Source organism: Cervus elaphus, chromosome 22, assembly GCF_910594005.1.
Source record: "Cervus elaphus chromosome 22, mCerEla1.1, whole genome shotgun sequence".
NCBI classification, from domain to species: Eukaryota; Metazoa; Chordata; class Mammalia; order Artiodactyla; family Cervidae; genus Cervus; species Cervus elaphus.
Window position 1 is genome coordinate 44190670 of NC_057836.1, and position 18980 is coordinate 44209649.

Consider the following 18980-nt stretch of genomic DNA (forward strand, 5'->3'; position numbering starts at 1 on the left):
CGTGGCTTCTAGGGTTTGTTCATGCAGGTCCTTCTGCCAGGGATACCTGCTGCATCGAACCTGGAGAAATCATACTCACCCTGTAAAGCCAAAGTCTGGCATCACCTCCTCTGAGAAGCCCTCCAGGACCTCCCTTGCAGAGTCCACTGTCCTTGCTCTGCTCCCTTGGTACCTGGGAGAGGGGCCTAAGGCCACCCCTGAGCCACTCTCTTCATGCCCGCCCCCACTCCTTCGATCAAGTCCTTCTAGACTTGGCCCTGCTGACAGGCACAGAACTAGTGCATTCAGGTCTAGCAACTCACCTGAGGAGGCCCAGCCTTGGTGGTCAAGGTCATTTGGATGGATGCAAAGTTTGTGGGAAGGGCTGAGAGCATGCTGCTCTTTTCTACCCTTGATTATTCTAGGTGCACAGTTTCTTTTCTCGAAATGGAGGACCTTTATAGGAAGGCTAGTGATCTGGCAACTCAAAAGTCAACAACAGAAAACCAGTCTTATTTTCTGCTTGGTTCCTGAGCAAAGAGCCAAAGTGTATGGAGGGCTGAGCATTAGCCCCGCTCTGTGCAGGCTCTGTCCACACCTTTCCTGTTTTACTCTCACAATAGCTCTAGGACGTGTCGGCTGCATTTTTCAGATAAAGAAACAGAAGAAAAGGTCCTACAGCCTGAGAGTCCTGGTGGACTTTTCTTTTTTGCCCCAACCACAAGGGGCAGCAGTGGGGCTGGACCCCCCATGGAGGCACACCTGCCCATCCTTCAGGGCTGTTTCACCCCAGAAAATGGCCCTGGTCATCATGGCCACCTTCCCCATCTTAGAGGGAGGGACAGAGGAGTGATGGGTGTTACTCCATGAGGACCACACTCTACAGTTTGGTCTTACAATTACCCTGGAACACAGACCAGGAATCTGACCTGATTTGTGCAGTAGGGTAGCTGATGGCGGGGGCAAGGAGGGGGCTTTCTTCCAGCAACTCAGGGGAGGAGCCAAGATTCAAACCAAGGTCGTCACTGCCTATTGGAAACGTCACTCCTTGTTTAAAGTTCCTTTTTTTTTTTCTTTCCTTTAAATAATTTTTTCCCCAGTAAACTCCCTCCTAGTGATTCTTCTCTCTTCCACTAGCATGAGTTTGTCTGGAAGTTAAGCAAAACCTCCCTGAGATGCAGAACTCAGCTAATCCAGAGGACTGTGTCCAGCTGTCATGAAGGTCCTCTGCTGAGAACGCCTAATAGATGCCAGCCCGTCATGGGCTCAATAAACACAAGCCCATGGGAGAGCAGCCACGGGAACTGCAGACTCAAATCAGGTGAGGACTCAGCAAGGCTTCAACCCAGGGCATGAGCTGAGACCACCCATTTGGAGATCCTAAAGATTCAATAATGATAAAATTGGGCTCCACTTAACCCCAACATCACAAGAGAAGCACCCCAGGATGGCTACAGCGACCCACCTGCCTGTCCTCGTTCCTTTTTATAGGACCAGTGGGAGTGAGTAGGGAGCTTCATACTGAGCATGTGACCAGACGGCTTTAGAGTCATCAGAGTTGCTGATGGAGGTGGACCCTGGGGGGCAGAGCACAGGGGATGCCCTCCAGGCAGACAGCACAGGCGACCTCAAGGGAACGGGTCTCGGCCACTCACTGCCAGGCTGCCCTCGTCACAATAGCCAGAGTGAGGAAGGAAGAAAAATAATATAAGAGAAATTCTGCCTATACATACCACGGACTATTACTCACTTAAAAAAGGAAGAAAGTTCTTTTTTAAAAAATTATTTTAAAAGGAAGAAAATTCAGACATCTGCTACAGCCTGGATGCGCCTTGAAGACATCATGTTCAGTGAAATAAAACAGATACAAGAAACTTATTGTATTTTCTGTTTTTATTAGTTTTGCAGAGTAGGCAAATTGATGAGAAAGGGAGGGGGTTGTCAGGGGCTGTGGGAGGAGGAGGGGGAGTCACGGTCCAGAGGAGTCTCAGGTTTCAGGAAGAAAGAATATGGAGATGGATAGTGGTGATGGCTGCAAAATATATAAATGTATTTGATACCACTCACCTGTACACTTAAAAATGGTTAAGTGGTAAATTTTATGTTGTGTATATTTTACCACAGGAAGAAAAAAAGAAAGAAAGAAAATCCTATCACAAAGGACAAATATTGTATGATTCCACTCACATGAGGTCCTGAGAGGAGTCAAATTCATAAAAACCGGGGGTACACTGGTGCTTTCCAGGGGTGGAGAGGAGGGAGAATGAGGTATTAGTTTATAATTGGGACAGAGTTTCATTTTTGATGTAAAACATTCTGTGGATGGATGGTGACGCTGGTTGTACAATGATGTGAGTGTCCTTAATACCACTGACCTGTACACCGAAAAGTGGGTAAAATGGTAAATTTGACAATTTTAAAATTAAAACAAATTGCTAAAAAGCGGAGCCTTTGTGGGGTAACATAGCACCTGAACCCTTTACAGTCCGTAAAACACTTTCACACACACCGTTGTGCAAACTACCTCAGCCCTGTGATGGAAACATTTGCTATCTCAATGTCACCTGGCAAAACTAAGGTTCAGACTTGCCCCCAAATGGGGCAACAGGCTGGTCGGTCTTTTTTCTGGACAATGCCATTTCCTTAGAAGAAGAGTAATCCTTAAACATCCCAGTAGTCTAAAAATGTACTTTCCTTCCATAAATGCTCCCTGAGAGCTCGAGATGAGTCATAAACATCAATTACCTCTTGTTCAAAGAAGTGAGCTCGAGGCCCGAGCCCCTAGGGGCCACAGGGAGCTGAGTCTGACGGGGCCAATGGGGACCCTCTGTGACTGGCATCAAATGTCAACTCATTTCTGCAACAGCCCCACCTCGGGGGAAAGCTGCCTGAACTCTTCACAGAGACTCTGGGGCCCACTCTTCTGTGTCCACATCTGTCCATCTTCCATGAGTGGGGAGAGAATTTGGCATCACGCAGCCCTCCTTGATGGGGATAAAATGGAAGCAGTGACACACTTCATTTTCTTGGGCTCCAAAATCACTGTAGATGGAGACTACAGCCATGAAACTAAAAGACATTTGCTTCTTGGAAAAAAAGTTATAACCAACCTAGACAGCGTATTAAAAAGCAGAGACATCACTTTGCTAACAAAGTCCCCTATAGTCAAAGCTATGATTTTCCCAGTAGTCATGTATGGATGTGAGAGTTGGAGCCTTCTTTATAGAAGGCTGAGTGCTGAAGAATTGATGCTTTTGAACTGTGGTGTTGGAGAAGACTCTTGAGAGTTCCTTGGACTGCAAGGAGATCCAACCAGTTCATCCTAAAGGAAATCAGTCCTGAATATTCATTGAAAGGACTGATGCTGAAGCTGAAACTCCAATAGTTTGACCACCTGATGTGAAGCGCTGACTCATTTGAAAAGACCCTGATACTGGGAAAGATTGAAGACGGAAAGAGAAGGGGACGACAGAGGATGAGATGGTTGGATGTCATCGTCGACTCAATGGACATGAGTTTGAGTAAACTCCGGGAGTTGGTGATGGACAGGGAGGCCTGGCATGCTGCAGTTCACAGGGTCGCAAAGAGTCGGAAATGACTGAGTGACTGAACTGAACTGAAGAACTTATAAAAAATTAAAAAAAATAAATATGTACATAGATACACGTATAATTGAATCACTTTGCTATACACCTGAAGCTAATACAGTATTGTAAATCAACTATACTTTAATAAAACATGGAAACAAACAACTCACTACCCAATGAGTTCAAAGGTGAGTTGATGCTGGCGAAGTAGGGCTAGAGACGGTCACCAGGGGGAAACCCTTCTTGCTGGAATATCAAACCCTGGGGAGGGCGACAGAGGAGCCCCTGCTACTTGTGCTGGATCTCTGCAATCCTAACTCTTTGGCTTTCTCCCGTTTTCAAAGCTCCCCTATTCCTGGCCTCTCACTGCTAGTCTCCCTGTCTCTCCCTTATTCTGCCCTCTGTGTCTTCTTTAGTCCAAAACAAGTGGTTTCTCCCCGTGACCCTGCACATGTGCCTGGTCCCTGCATTGCTCTAGGGGTGGCCAGTCGGGCCCTATTGCAGACTCTCATAGATCCAGGTGAGCTCCTCCAGCTTTGTCTCCAGCTCCCGGGCTTTCTGCCTCATGTTCTCAGCTGATGCTGTCTTTGCCCCCTCCTGCAAGTCCAGTACGTCTTTCACCAGGGAGTACACGTCCAGCGCCAAGAATAAACCTGACGCGACTCCACGGCCGATGCGGGCTACTCTACTCACTGCCCGAGCTGTGCCTCCAACATGTCCTCTCACTTGGGCACTTCGGACAGAGGCTCTCCCGGTGGTTAGGTAGTGCCGAGCAGCAGCTACAAATTGAGGGTTGCCTCTGGCCACCCTGGTGGCATGAATATATCTCCCAAAGTCTTTAACTTGGTAGAGATTCCATCCATAGGCAATCATTTCGGCTGTGTTAATATGACTGGCCTCCGTTTCTGCTGATGACGTGTTTACCTTTTCCACCACCATGCTGGACACCCCTGTCACAGCAGCTGCTGCTCCCAGCCCTATTCCAGCAGCTGAGAGTCCCAGACTGAGGCCCGCTGTAAAGGGTGCCAGGATTAGCCCAAGGATGCCCAGGGCACCAGACGCAACGCCGGTGGAGGAGGCTACCACATTGGAGATGGTGCAGTCCCTGTGCACCTTGTCAACTTTGTCTGCGAGCTCACGGAGTTTTCTTATGCTCCTCTTCAGCTCCTGTTTTACCTGAGGAAACTCCTTCAGAAACCTCTCCTTTTCCTGCTGGTATTTTTGGAGCCTGTCTGGGTCCTCCCTGGCCAAGTTTGTTTGCAGCTTGATCAGAAATTCACGGAGTACATCTGCCTCTTCCCTGTAACAATGAACAGTAAAGCCTTAGAAAGAGAGTTTGCTTGTCTATGAAACAGGCTCAACAAGCTCTATCCTGAATAAACCACAGAGATTTTATTGTAAATCACAAGAGTTTTACTAACGTAAAAACTTTGCCAACCTTAAACCCTCATTTGGATATTGTTAGTGCTCCATGTGCTTATTCAAACATGGAATAAATAAGCAAAGGTCATCTTAGGATACCTTTAACTTAAGAAAGATATTTGATAAAGACACCTCAAAGGCAGACCAATACCATCACTTCCAGAATGTGTGTAAAATGGGAACTTCACAGATAAACAAAGAGAAGTGGGATTAGAGAAGAAATCCCTTCATTCAAGGACTTTAGTGTATAGTGAGGAGTCCACTTGTTCTTTGCTCTTGGCTGCTAGGATGTGGTCCCTAGGCCCCAAGAATATTCTGGCTGATAAGAATGTCCTCATCTGCCTGGGACTTTGGCCACTGGACAGTCTGACAAATTGACATGTGATGGGCCTCTGGGTCATGTGGTATCAGTTCTGACCTCCGGAGGAGCTGGGCTCTAGGGCATTAGTCTGAGCTCTGGCAGGGGCTGGAGATGACAGGTCAGGATAATTTGTTGTTAAATAGGGTGAGCGTCCCTGGCGGGCAGTCCTCCATGTGTCCTGCCCCACTGAATCCAGGACAGTAACGCATCCTGGGGACAATGAAAGCTTCGTGTGTGAAACCCGCCTAGACTCTGCCCTATGGCTGATGGGAAACTGCATCCTTCCCTGTAATAGACCATAACTGGGATCCTGAAGCTTTAAGTGAGTCTGTGAATCCTTTTATGGAGTTCTACAATCTGAGGGTGGTTGTGGGATCCCCCAACTTTGCCCTTGATGGGAAATGTAAGGACAGTCCCAGCACTGTGTCCTCATATTTTTCAGATTGGCTAACTGTGTGCCTAGAATTTTATTTTTTTTTAAATCAAAACTCAGCTAGAAGGACCCTTAACGATCCTATTGCCTGGCATCTGCTCTCACCCAAGCCTGAACCCTTGGCCTTCTCAGCAAAAGGACACTGTGTCTGTCCACTGCCCATATTGACTGGGAAGCAGGAGATGTGCTGTGAGCCCTGTTCTCCGTGGCCCCTCCAGCCCACCTCACTGAATTCTGACCCAGGACCCAGCACCCCTGATCTCTCAGGGGTTTTAGGTTAATTTCTGACAGCTTCATGAGCCTGCACCCCAAGGCCATGTGCAACTTTATGGAACCTCTAAAGATTCAAGAGACCTGAGGAAACACCCATCTGAGTGGCTGAGCCTGAAGAGACTTGCACTTGCACAGCTGGTGGAGGAAGCGTTTCCTCTTGGGTGGCGATGCGTGAGGCTCCTCAGAATCCCTCAAATGACACACATCAAAGCCACTTACTATGACCCTGGAGGGCTCACTGAACCACACAGCCTTCCCACTGTCAGGGCATCTCCACATAGACTAGAAGAGGGTCCCAGATGGAGTGAGAATCCAGGTCCCAGGCAGGGTATGGAGGACACGGTCACCCAGGGCCCTCTAGCCCAGCTTGAGGGGATCCCATCAGGAAGGGAAGAAATGTTCCCTCTCCCACTCCCGGAACCTCTGTTAGAGTCACAGCCCCTTCAGTTCTGTGTCCTTAAGGCCCACTCTCCTCACTCTAGTCCTGGCCCTGCTGCCCAAGCCTGCCTACTAGTCCTACAACCTGGACCCTCTGCTCCACCCTGACTCCTGGGTCTGACCCTGGTCCAGGCCTCCCTGGGCCTTTGGATGAGATGATTGCACTTGCTTCCCCACCTCTGACCTTGCAGTTCACTCAGAGGCCATCACCACAATCCATCAGATTGAATTGCTATTCCCACTGGACACATAACACATAAAAAATCTGAGACTCAAAGTCTTAAACCCACCGGCCCACAGTTGGGCAGGGCTAGATCCAGGATCCCACCAGGTCCAACCAGTTCCCCTCCAGCCTCTCTGCCTTATTAGCCAGCAGGAACCTGCAGTGTTGGTATAATTCCTAAGATGGGGAATGAAAGAGTTCTAGTCGGAATCCCCAGGAACACAAAATGATGTTCGGGTCAGAATTTTCTGACTTGACCCAAAGGAAGTTCTTCTTGGTTCTCATCTCCAGGAAGAAGGTCCCTGATTCTTCCCAACAAGCTTATTTTAAGATTAACATTGATTGAACACCTACTCTGTGTCAGCAATCATGAAAAGCACTTGCGTGCATGATCTCAGGGTCCTCACAATAAAACTGAACAGATGATGAAGCAGAAAGTAATTCAGTAACTTGTCCAAGGTCATATAACCTGCCCTTCCTTCCAGGTTTTGTCTCTTCTGACCCAACGTCATTCACTGCCAATAAATAACACGGAGGAAACATTCCACATAGCATCTTGAGGAGGAACATTCTCGACCCCAACCATAGGATCTGCCTGGAGGAAACCAGTCTGGGAGAATCTTCCTGGGGGCATGTTGGTGACATTTCTGGTGTACCTGCATGGTTACCTGGACAAATCTGCCTCAGTCACAAAATTCTCCCAGGGTTTGTCTTCAGTGAGCAGGAATTGCAGTTGTTCCAATGTCACACTCTCCTGGAAATACTCAATGACGTCCTCAAAAAAGTTTTGGCTCTCTAGACAGAAAAATAAAAATTGAAGATTCGAATAAACTATGGTGTGATGTAAATGGTATCGAGTATAAGTGGTTAAAGTTCACCTTTCTGAGCAGGATTCATCTGGCATGCTATTGATGGATTTTTCTGGGGTCTCAGGGGGACTGTATTCACCAGCCCCAATTCATAAGTTAATGCCCAGACCCACCCACTCTGCAATGACTGTATTAGAAGATAGGGGGCTTTAAGGCAGTAATTAGGTGAAATGAGGCCTTAAGTGTGGGGCCTTAATTCAGTAATACCAGTGTCCTCATTAAATGAAGAGACGTCAGATCTCTTCCACTCTCTCTTTCTTCCCTGAAGTATTAAGTGTTCTTAGGTTTTCTTTTTCTCATGCATCACTAAGGGAGAAATGAACTCAGGGCTCACCGGGAGGGAGCCCACAGCACTAGATCTGTGTGTTGATTGATGAGGGTGGTGTGGGTGGAGGAAATAACCGAGCATCTGGGTGTCTGTGTGGGCGTTTGAGAATGACAGAGCTAGTGCCTGCCTGAGGCAGTCACCTGGTAATCAGGTGTGTATCATGGGAGCACTGGGCAGAGGCCCTAACACTCCACAGGGGAGAGGGGATTCTAGAGAAGGGGAGAGGTTTCTACTTGGAACTAACACATTCCAGGTGGGGGGGACAGTAGGACACTAGGCAGGACCTGCTATGTGGTAGGCCCCGGCCCAGGCCACGGACACACATTATATTTGGTCCTCATCACAACATAGGGAAATATCCTTCTCATTTTACAGGTTAGGTCAGGTCAGGTGCCCCAGATCAGGGAGGCAGATGTGGGAGGCAGCAAAGGCCAGATTGGGGTTCAGTTTAGAGTCCACTGACCCTCACAAAGCTGCTGGGTGGGCAGCAGGGCGAGCGGTGGAGGAAACAGCCTCTGTGTTGACAGCCCAGGGTCTGGGAGCAGAAGAAGGCTTGGACCAAGGGAGAGGGCAGGAGAAGCTCCAGGGGACCTCTTCTCCCTGTCCCACCTGGCCTTGGGGACTTCTTCTGCTGTGCCCAGCCCCCTCCATGGGCTGTCCTGGCCTCACCTCTGAGTCATTAACTGGGGGTCAGGAGGCAGGGGGAGGAAGTTAGCATCTTGGCTGTGGCTCCCTGAGGAGAGGACCAGGAAAGAGGCTGTGGGGACAGACCGCCAAGTGTTAGGGGACTCCCCATTGCCTCTCTGGGGGATGCTTCTCCACGCCTTTCTTGGTTCTTGATTACTCAGCAGGTTAATTTGGCCAGGAGGCACCGCCCTCAATTCTGGGTCACAAGTAGCAACCTGCCAAAGACGAGGTGGCTGACTACCTGAGTGGTCCCTGGGATCTTTTGAGCTCATGGTGGCAGCAGCAAGGTCTCAGAGATCTCACCCGTCTGTGTGAGGCTGGAAGAAGATGTCATTTCACCCTTGGGGAAGAGAAAACAGATTGTGGGCTTGATCACACGTGAGCAGTGGCTGTAGGGAGCAGCGAGGGGCGTGGTCTCTGGCAGGTTCCCCTGGGATGGCCACCAGCGCCACCAGGGACTTAACCCAGTGTGGTTCTCTGTTCCCTGGGCTCTGCAGATCACTTGTTAAGGAAAGTTACTCATCCTCCCACCGTCCTCCCCAGCCAGAGTCCTGCTCTCCTGTTGGGGCACAAGGAGAGGATAATCAGAGAGGAGACAGCCATCTGCAAAGTTATAGGAGCAATAAAACCAGAGACAGAAGAACAGGCAGGAAGGGAACACTCTGGAAATTACATGAGGTTGGGAACGCGTGTATTACTAATTGGTTATAGGTGATATTGACCCACTGTCTATGATGTGCAGGCTCCTGAAACTCACCTAAACTTAGGTCAGTCCAAGTTTTCCCATTTCTGCTGGAGCCGGGCCTTGAACCCAAGTCTTTCTGATCCAAATCCCAGGTTTGTGATGACTATGCTCTACTTGCTTTAATGTACAAAAATGTCTATTTGTGGATGCATGTTAATCAGAAATGGGCTCTTTTTACTGCAAATGATGTCATGCACCCTGTGGTCGAGTCTCTGCCTTGATAAAGTTCCCGGTGCTGTAGCTCCCACAGCCCACATCTTCCTCGCTTCTGCAATAGCCTTTATCCCACAGACCTTTTTTCTGGAGTCCCACCAGCTCCACTCCAATCCCTGCAGCCCTGCCCTGGTCAGCTGAGGACGTGAATGGTGTCCTCTTTGCTGTCCACTCCTGATTGTTGGACTTCAGGCTGTTTTTAATTCTTTATGTAAATAATAGTGCAAAGAACACTATTCTTGCATAAAACCTTGCCTACATTTAAAATTCTTTGATTAAACTCTTTCTAGAAGTAGAATGACTGGATCCAAGGGTATCAACGCCTAACATTTTTTCATACTTAAGCTACTTTGTTATGCAAAGAAACTGTACAAATTTACATTCACACATATCATATGTGATGGTGTCCATCCTTTGTCTTGCCAGTTCTCTGTTATTTTTTTAAATAGCAGATCTTTATATAGAAAGAATGTCTTTCGGTTCCAGTTGTGACTCTCTTGTGTTGGGAGATGAGACAAGAAAGCGTGTTAATTACACTTAGGCAGTATTTTAAGAAGGCAAAAGAGTACTTATTTAAGTATTCTTCCTGAGACCTGACTGAAATGATAGTAAAGGTCCTTATAGTTACAGTAACAGCTACTCATGACAGTGGCTTGTATTTCTGATTTTCTTCTGTACTGGTAGTTACTCTAAGACTTTATAAATTATAATCCATATTGTTCTGATAACCAGGAGGTGTGTACCACTGTATCCCCGTTTACAGCTTAGGAAGCTGACGCATAGATATTCTGTGATTTGCCCAAGGTCAGAAACCTCGTTCATGAAGAATTGGGTCCCACCCCACTCTCTGGGCTCAAGATCCCATACCCGGCTTTTTCTCACTTTGCTGCTAACACTAATAGTAATTAAAAGCAGGGTTGGTGGTGGCAGGAACTCAGAGTCTTCACACTCCCTCCCTTGGCTGAAAATTATGACTGCTCTTTATTTACCAATTGCACCTTTATCCTTGCTCTGGTCTCCCCTCTCCATAGATAGTTACCGACACAATCATTGGTAAAACTGCCCCTGCCATTCTCTACAGCACCCAATCTAGAGTGGCCCAACTTCCTTAGAGTTCCCCCAAACCCCCTAACCTGATATCTGATCCTAGAATCTTTCTACCACCTTCCCTCTGCAATGCCCAGGGTTCCCCTCAAGAAGAGTAACTATCAGCTTGATTACCAGGGGTATGCCTGGTGGCAGAGCTGTGGGCACTGACTGTGTGGATGGGAGAGAATTTACACAGGCAGGCCTGCCTCCAGGCATGTGGGAGAGGAGAGCTGGCTGGTCCCTTGCCTCCTTCTCTGCCTCGAAGCTGTAGGACCCCAGGAGCCAGGGCAGCCAATTGAAATGGGGAAACACAAGGACCAAGAGCCAAGGCAGAGAGAGGAGGAGAGCTTGGGCAGAAAGGACTGATCCTGGATGATGCCGAACACTTGAAAATGCATTTGGACCCTTGACTTCATCCTTCTGTCCTCTCCCATTCTTGTCCTGGTCCTGACCCTTGACTGGGGCCTCAGCTGGGTGTGGATGCTGGACAGTACTTCTGCTGCTGGATTACTATCTGGGGTGGCTTCCTCTGTTAGCCTCTGACTGGTCACTTCCTGAAAAGACTATCAGTGGGAGAGAGGAGAACCCTGAAAAGACTGTCCCCACCCAACTATGTGGCCAGATGCTGAGGCCTCCCCTCCATGTGGGCAGAGGTTCTCACCAAATATCTCCCTCCATGTGGCTACAAGTTATCCACCTTGGGCAGGGAAAGGAAGGGTTAGGGCAGGATCAAGTGCAGAGTCCTTAGCCCATCACCAGGCCCTCCTGATGCTCCTACACCTGTCCTCCTCACCCTCCTGACTCCACAGGGCCTAGTCCAGGGGCCTCGAGGACTCCCAGCTCCCTGGAATCTGATTTCCCCCCAGCCTCCAGGCCTTTGCTCAGGCTGCACCTCCCCCTGCAATGCCTTTACCCACCTGCCTTACCAGCTGAAATGTTACCTGTAATTAGAGTTCCCACTCCAAAGCCTCCTTCCCCTGCTGTCTCCCCCAGTTCCTGTCCAGTCACCCCTGGAATCTTGCACTGGTTGCGGGTCTGTTTGTGTGGAGTTCCTGCATCTCCCAGCACTGGGCAGGGGCCCTGTCTCTTCTCTGCTGCTCCTCCTGCTCTGGGACCTCTGGGTTCCCTCCACCCTCCCGGGCACAGCCTGGCTAGAATACGAGGTGTGGGACCCGTTACTGGAATATGAAACCACCAACTTTTGAAGACACAGCACCACACTTCTTTTACCTGCAGTTGGGTAATTCCATTTGTTTTCCTTATCTGTCTTGATAAAAGCTCTTTTTGACAGAGAGGGCCATCAGATTTCTGAGTGTTTCCATTTATGGGTGTCCCTTGCTTTCCAAAAGATCACCCTCTGCCCCTAAACTGTGCAGTGAGGCCTACATCCTCTTCACACTATGCCATCTTGGTTTAGGAAAGCTTTTGTAGAAATACTGTACTTTCAGGTGGCAGGAAACACCTGTATTTCCTCATGTTTCCTTACTCCAGCCATGATATTTTCACAGGAGGAGAAAGAGGAAGAGAGAATTGTGGAAAGACATGGGCTCCTGCTAAAATCTGAATAATGCCTTACTGCACTGGAGGCTCCTTTAAAGGCAGAACAAAACAGTGTATTCCTTTTTGATTGCAGTAGATACCTCTTAAGTAAATCCTGCTTTAAGGGGATAAAGCAGCAGACATGCAGGAAGGAAGGTAGGGAGTCTGGGAGAGCAGGAGAGGAAGAGGAGAAAAAAAGAAGGAGGGAGAAGGTAGAAGTAGGAAGAAAAAGAGGAGGAAGAAGAAAAAAAAAGCTCTAATCACTTAGTGAAACCTAAAGGGATCTAAAGGTAAACCAGAATGAAAGAACTGAAAACATTATGCAAAACATACTGGAAAAATACTGCTAACTTGAGGAAAACTGTTTCACCAAGACACAGATCCTAGAAACCATTGGACCTCTTAAAAATTTGAAATTGCTTAGGACACTGCAAACCAAATCAACATGCAAGGGATCTGGAGACAGTGTCTGCAATACTTAGAGAAGATAATGGTGAGTATCCCCAACACAGGGAGAAGCTACAAACCCATATGAGCAGACTGAAACCAGCTTTTAAAACTGGGTAAGAGAACTGAACAAACACTCCCTGGGGAGGTGGCCTGTCCAGGGTCACACAGCTCTCCCTGGGCAGAGTAGAGGCCAAAACCAGGCCTTCTGACACTGGTATGTAAGTAGGGAATGTGATTTTCTTTTCTTTTATGTAAACTGATCAAATTGAACCCTCTGTTTTTATTTTTTTCTTTTTCACTTTTTAGCTGCACTGTTCAATATGTGGGATCTTAATTCCCCAACCAGGGACTGAACCCACAACCCCTTCAGGGGAAGCAGGTCGTCTTAACCACTGGACCTCCAAGGAAGTCACAGGAATATAATTTTAATAACCCCAAAGTTCCTAAGTTTATCTCTGCCTGTCTAAACAGATAGACCTAAGCCTATCCCCTCCTGGTACACTAGTGTGTCTACAGTTTGACTTTTTATCTTTATATTGCAAAACCAGGATCACAATGCCGACGTTGTGTAGTGAGCCCTTTTCACTTCCTCCATCTGGACCATCTTCCCCACACGTGATCAACCATCATGGGCAGCCCTGAGCTGAGGACCCAGAGAGCACAGGAAGGCAATGCCCTGACTTTCCCCACTTGGTCTCCTGCCCCTCCCCTCTCAGGCCTCAGTTTCCCTCTAGGAGCTGGCACTGAGCAGGCACTCAGAGACAGGGTGGTGATGAACCTGGATTCCTTGTATCTCAAAAGGAACCCTTTCCCCACCCTGGGGGCAGCCACAAGGTGGCCAGGCCATAGGAGAAGAGGCTTTCATTCTCCTGTCCTCTACCCATCTGCTTTCTCCAGATTTCCCAAAGGGCTGAGCACCCCCAACACCCTCCTTCCTTCTGGGATCACCGCTCGCCTCTCAGGAGTCCACATTCTGAGCTGAGCCCACCTGAGCAAGTGTCTGACCTCCCTCTGCACCGTTTAGGGGCCTCGGGGGTGGGAGGAAGCCCTCAGACACACCTGCCCCCACATCCAGGCTCTGCCCCTGCTTAAGCTGCCCCTCTGGCCATGACCTCATCTCTCTGAGCTTCTGTTTCCTTCTTCTGTCAACTAGTGACAATCATCCTTTTCTTAGATGGTTGTCCTGAGGATGGGGAGATGCGCAGGGTCCTACCCCCTTGCTTACCCAGGAGTCTTCCTCTGGCCGAGTGTGAACAAGATCCAGTTGTTCTCAGCTCTGCAGATGCAGCCACCAGCTGTGCAATAAACAACACACACCATCTGGGCCCAGCTATACCTGGAGAAGCAAAAGGGAAAGTGAACGCCCTTCCATCTGGGTTGCTCAGATTAAGCAATCACCCTGCCCACCAGGCCCCACACTGAGCTAATCCCATCCTCCCTGTTGACTGCCTTAGATAACCAAGCCCAGTCCTGTCCTGTGGAGTCCTTCATGGCCGAGCACATTGTGCCCTGGGCTCTGTGAAGGAAGACCTGCCAGCAACAGACTGAGGTCCTTTGCCAATAGTGCTCCATCTACTCCAGGGCTGTCTTCCCAGCCCCTCCACCCTCTCCATCCACCCTCACTCACCAGCCTGCCTGCCTTACTCACCTTCGCACTGCCAGCACTTGGCACAGTCCCAGAAGATACCAGCTGCTCACTGCATACTGGTCATACTCCTGCTGCTGAGGGCCACACTCATGTGGGTTCCAGGCACTTCCTCCCTCAGATCTTTCTTCCAGAAACACCTGCTCCTACCACTTGGCAAAGTTATGCTCATCTTTCAAAGCCCAATCCTGGCATCACTTTGCTGAGAAATCCTCAGGAAGTGCCCTGCTCTGCTCCCATGGTACCTGGGAGAGGGCCCTAAGTCCACCGCTTAGCCATTCTGTGCATGTCACATACAACCCTTGTAGTCTCAGTTCAGTTCAGTTCATTCACTCAGTCATGTGTCCAACTCTTTGCAGTCCCATGGACTGCAGCACACCAGGCTTCCCTGTCCATCACCAGCTCCTGGAGCTTGCTCAAACTCATGTCCATTGAGTCGGTGATGTCTGGGTCCCTGTAGTCTTGTCCATGAGGGCAAGAAAGACACCAGTGACTTTGGTCCCAGTGGCCCAGGCTGGGTGACCAAGGCCATGTGGATGGATGCAGAGTTCACAGGAAGGGCTGAGAGCACACTGCTCTTTTCTACCTCAACTTATTTTCACTTGACAATAGGTCTATTTTGGAGGACTTTTGTAGGAAGTCCAGAGTCTTAGCAACTTAGGAAAGTCTACAGAGAAGGCCAACCATGTTTCCTCTGCCCATGATGATTCTTTTCTGGGGAACCTAAAAGGAAATAGGGTTTGTTCTCTCAGGAGCGCATCAGTCAAGGTGCTCACTTCCTCTCCCACTGTCATCTAGCACCTGACTCAACAGTGAGGGCAGGACGGGGAGGGGGAGGGGACAGCAGATTGAGTCCCCAAGGTCAGGAGGAGAAGGGGAGGTGACCTCCCAGCATCCCCAGAGCTTCTCCTGCTCTCTCCCTTGGGCTCAGCCTCCTCCTGCTCCCAGGCCCTGGGGCGTCACCACAGAGGCCCTTTCCTCCAGCTCTTGCCCTTGTCCACCCAGCTGCTCTGTGAGGTCAGCGGACCCTGAACTAAATCCCAGTCTGGCCTTTGCCACGTCCCACCTGTGTGACCTGGAGCTCCTTAACTGACCTCACCTTAAGATGGAAATCATGTTTCCCTATGTGTTCATGAGGGTGAAATCGCGTGTGTGTCCATGTCCGGGGCCAGTGCCTGCCACACGGTAGGTCCTGCCTAGTGTGCTGCTGTCCCCTCTACCTGGAATGTATTGGTTTCAGGTGGAAACCTCTTTCTCTAGAATCCCCCCTCCCCCATGCTGTGTTAGGGCATTTTTCCCAGGGCTCCCTTATGTAAACACCTGCTTACCAGGGGTGACTGCCTCAGGCAGATACTGGTCCTATTGATCTCAAGCACCCCTGCAGATACCCAGGTGCTCCATTGTTTCCCCCACCCACCTCCCCTCTATCAATCAATACAGAGTTAATTCTGTGGGTTCCCTCCAGGCAAGTTCTAGTTTCCTTTCTCCCTAAGTGATGCAGGAAAAAAGGAAAAGTTTAGAAGCCTTCTTGCTGAGGGGATAGAGAGTAAGACAAAGATATCTGATGTCTCTTCTAATATGGGTACCAATCTTATTGGATTAGGGCTCTGCACTTATGGTCTTGTCTTACCTAACTACTACCTTAAAGGCCCTATCTCCTAATACAGACAGTGCAGGGGGAAGAATGGGTCAGGATTTCAATTTATGAATTAGACCATTATGAATGGTCTACCTGCAACCCCAGGAGAATGCATTAAGAGTACCTCAATGACTTTTGCTCAGGAAGGTGAACTTGAACCACTTTATGTGTGTTCTTGTTTGCTCAGTCACTCAGTCACACTAACACTTTGCACCCTCATGCACTGTAGCCACCAGGCTCCTCTTTTCATGGGATTCTCCAGACAAGAATACTGGAGTGAGATGCCAGTTCCTCCTCCAGGGGATACTCCAGACCCAGGGATGGAACCTGTGTCTCATGTGTCTCCTGCACTGCAGGCAGATTCTTTACTGCTGAGCCACTTTAAACTCAATACAATTTATGTTACACCATAATTTCTTCTAATCTTTTTTCTTTTTTCTCTGTGTAGAGAGTCAAGACATTATTGACGATCTCACTGAGTATTTCCCAGAGAGAGTGAGCAGGGAAGAACTGCAGTTCCTGCTCACTGAAGACAATGCCTGAGAGAGTTTTGTGGCTGAGGCCAAATTGTCCAGGTAAACCACACAAGCGTGCCAGGAATTTTACCCAGATCCCTTGGGAAGATCTCCCAGGCTAGCTTCCTCCTGGCAGACACACCTCCTCCAGGCAGGATCCTAAGGTTGGGATCCTAGTTGTTCTTTCTCAAGATCCCATCAGGAATATTTCCTCCACATCATTTGCTGGCAGTGAAAGGCCTCAGGTTGAGAAGAGATGAAACCTGTAAGGAAGGGGCAGGTTATGTGACCTTCAACAAGTTCCTGAACTACTTTTGGCCTTAGTTTCTTCATCTGTTCCATTTTATTGTGGAGAAAACTGAGATCATGCATGAAAAATGCTTCACATGATGCTGACATAGCGTAGGTGCTCAATTAATGCTAACTTTTAAAAAACTTGTTGTGAAGAGATGGGATCAAAGTTCCTTTCCCTAGAGATAAGAACCAAGCCGGACTTCCTTTGGGACAGGTCAGAAAATCCTGCCACCAGCATCACTTTGTGTTGGAAGACCTTTTAGAACTAACACCCAAAAAAGATGTCCTTTTCATGATAGGGGACTGGAATGCAAAAGTAGGAAGTCAAGAAACACCTGGAGTAACAGACAAATTTGGCCTTGGAGTACAGAATGAAGCAGGGCAAAGGCTAATAGAGTTATGCCAAGAGAACGCACTCTTCATAGGAAACACCCTGTTTAACAACACAAGAGAAGACTCCACACATGGACATCACCAGATGGCCAACACTGAAAATAGACTGATTATATTCTTTGCAGTGAAAGATCGAGAAGCTCTATTCGGTCAGCAAAAATAAGACTGGGAGCTGACTGTGGCTCAGATCATGAACTCCTTATTGCCTAATTCAGACTTAAATTGAAGAAAGTAGGGAAAACCACTAGGCCAATCTGGTATGACCTAAATCAAATCCTTTGTGATTATATAGTGGAAGAGAGAAATAAATTTAAGGGACTAGATCTGATAGAGTGCCTGATGAACTATGTATGGAGGTTTGTGACATTGTGTAGGAGGCAGGGATCAAGACCATCCCCAAGAAAAGGAAATGCAAAAAAGCAAAATGGCTGTCTGAGGAGGCCTTACAAATAGCTGTGAAAAGAAGAGAAGCGAAAGGGAAAGGAGAAAAGGAAAGATGTACCCATTTAAATGCAGAGTTCCAAAGAATATCAAGGAGAGATAAGAAAGCCTTCCTCAGTGATCTGTGCAAAGAAATAGAGGAAAATGATAGAATGGGAAAGACTAGAGATCTCTTCAAGAAAATTAGACATACCAAGGGAACATTTCAGGCAAAGATGGGCTCAGTAAAGGACAAAAATGGTATGGACCTAACAGAAGCAGAAGATATTAAGAAGAGGTGGCAAGAAAACACAGAGGTACTGACAAAAAAGATCTTCACAATCCAGATAATCACAATGGTGTGATCCCTCACCTAGAGCCAAACATCCTGGAATGTGAAGTCAAGTGGGCCTTAGGAAGCATCACTACCAACAAAGCTAGTGGAGGTGATGGGATTCCAGTTGAGCTATTTCAAATCCTAAAAGATGAAGCTGTGAAAGTGCTGCACTCATTATGCCAGCAAATTTGGAAAACTTAGCAGTGGGCACAGGACTGGAAATGGTCAGTTTTCATCCCAATCCCAAAGAAAGGCAATGCCAAAGAATGCTCAAACTACCTTACAATTGCACTCATCAAACACGCTCGTAAAGTAGTGCTCAAAATTCTCCAAGCCAGGTCTCAGCAATACGTGAACCGTGAATTTCGAGATGTTGAAGCTGGTTTTAGAAAAGGCAGAGGAACAGAGATCAAATTGCAAACATTTGCTGGATCATCGAAAAGCAAGAGAGTTCCAGAAAAACATCATTTTCTGCTCTATTGACTATTCCAAAGCCTTTGACTCTGTGGATCACAATCAACTGTGGAAAATTCTGAAGGAGATGGGAATCCCAGACCACCTGACCTGCCCATTGAGAAACCTGTATGTAAGTCTGGAAGCAACAGTTAGAACTGGACATGGAAAGACAGACTGGTTCCAAATAGGAAAATGCATATGTCAAGGCTGCATATTGTCACCCTGCTTATTTAACTTATATGCAGAATACATCATGAGAAACTCTGGGCTGATTGAAGCACAAGCTGGAATCAAGATTGCTGGGAGAAATATCAATAACCTCAGATATGCAGAGGACACCACCCTAATGGCAAAAAGTGAAGAAGAATTAAAGGGCCTCTTGATGAAAGTGAAAGAGCTGAGTTTCAACTGACCCAACTAAACGTTGAGTTAAAGGTCAACATTCAGAAAACTAAGATAATGGCATCCAGTCCCAACAATTTATGGCAGACTGATGGGGAAACTGTGGAAGCAGTGGCTGGCTTCATATTTGGGGCTACAAAATCATTGCAGAAGGTGACTGCAGCCATGAAATTAAAAGACACTTACTCCTTGGAAGGAAAGTTATGACCAACCTAGACAGCATTTTAAAAAGCAGAGACATTA

General features: G+C 48.0%; 1 protein-coding gene across 1 annotated transcript; it reads right to left on the reverse strand.

Moving 5' to 3' along the window:
- Positions 1-3639: 3639 nt before the first annotated feature.
- Positions 3640-14344, reverse strand: LOC122680097 (apolipoprotein L3-like). Its single transcript, XM_043881047.1, has 5 exons — positions 14285-14344; positions 13862-13972; positions 8842-8940; positions 7385-7511; positions 3640-4866 (listed from the first exon to the last, which is right to left on the reverse strand). Exons 3-5 carry the CDS (start codon positions 8870-8872, stop codon positions 4062-4064), a joined length of 963 nt encoding a protein of 320 aa, XP_043736982.1. The 5' UTR covers positions 8873-8940; positions 13862-13972; positions 14285-14344; the 3' UTR covers positions 3640-4061.
- Positions 14345-18980: the final 4636 nt, after the last annotated feature.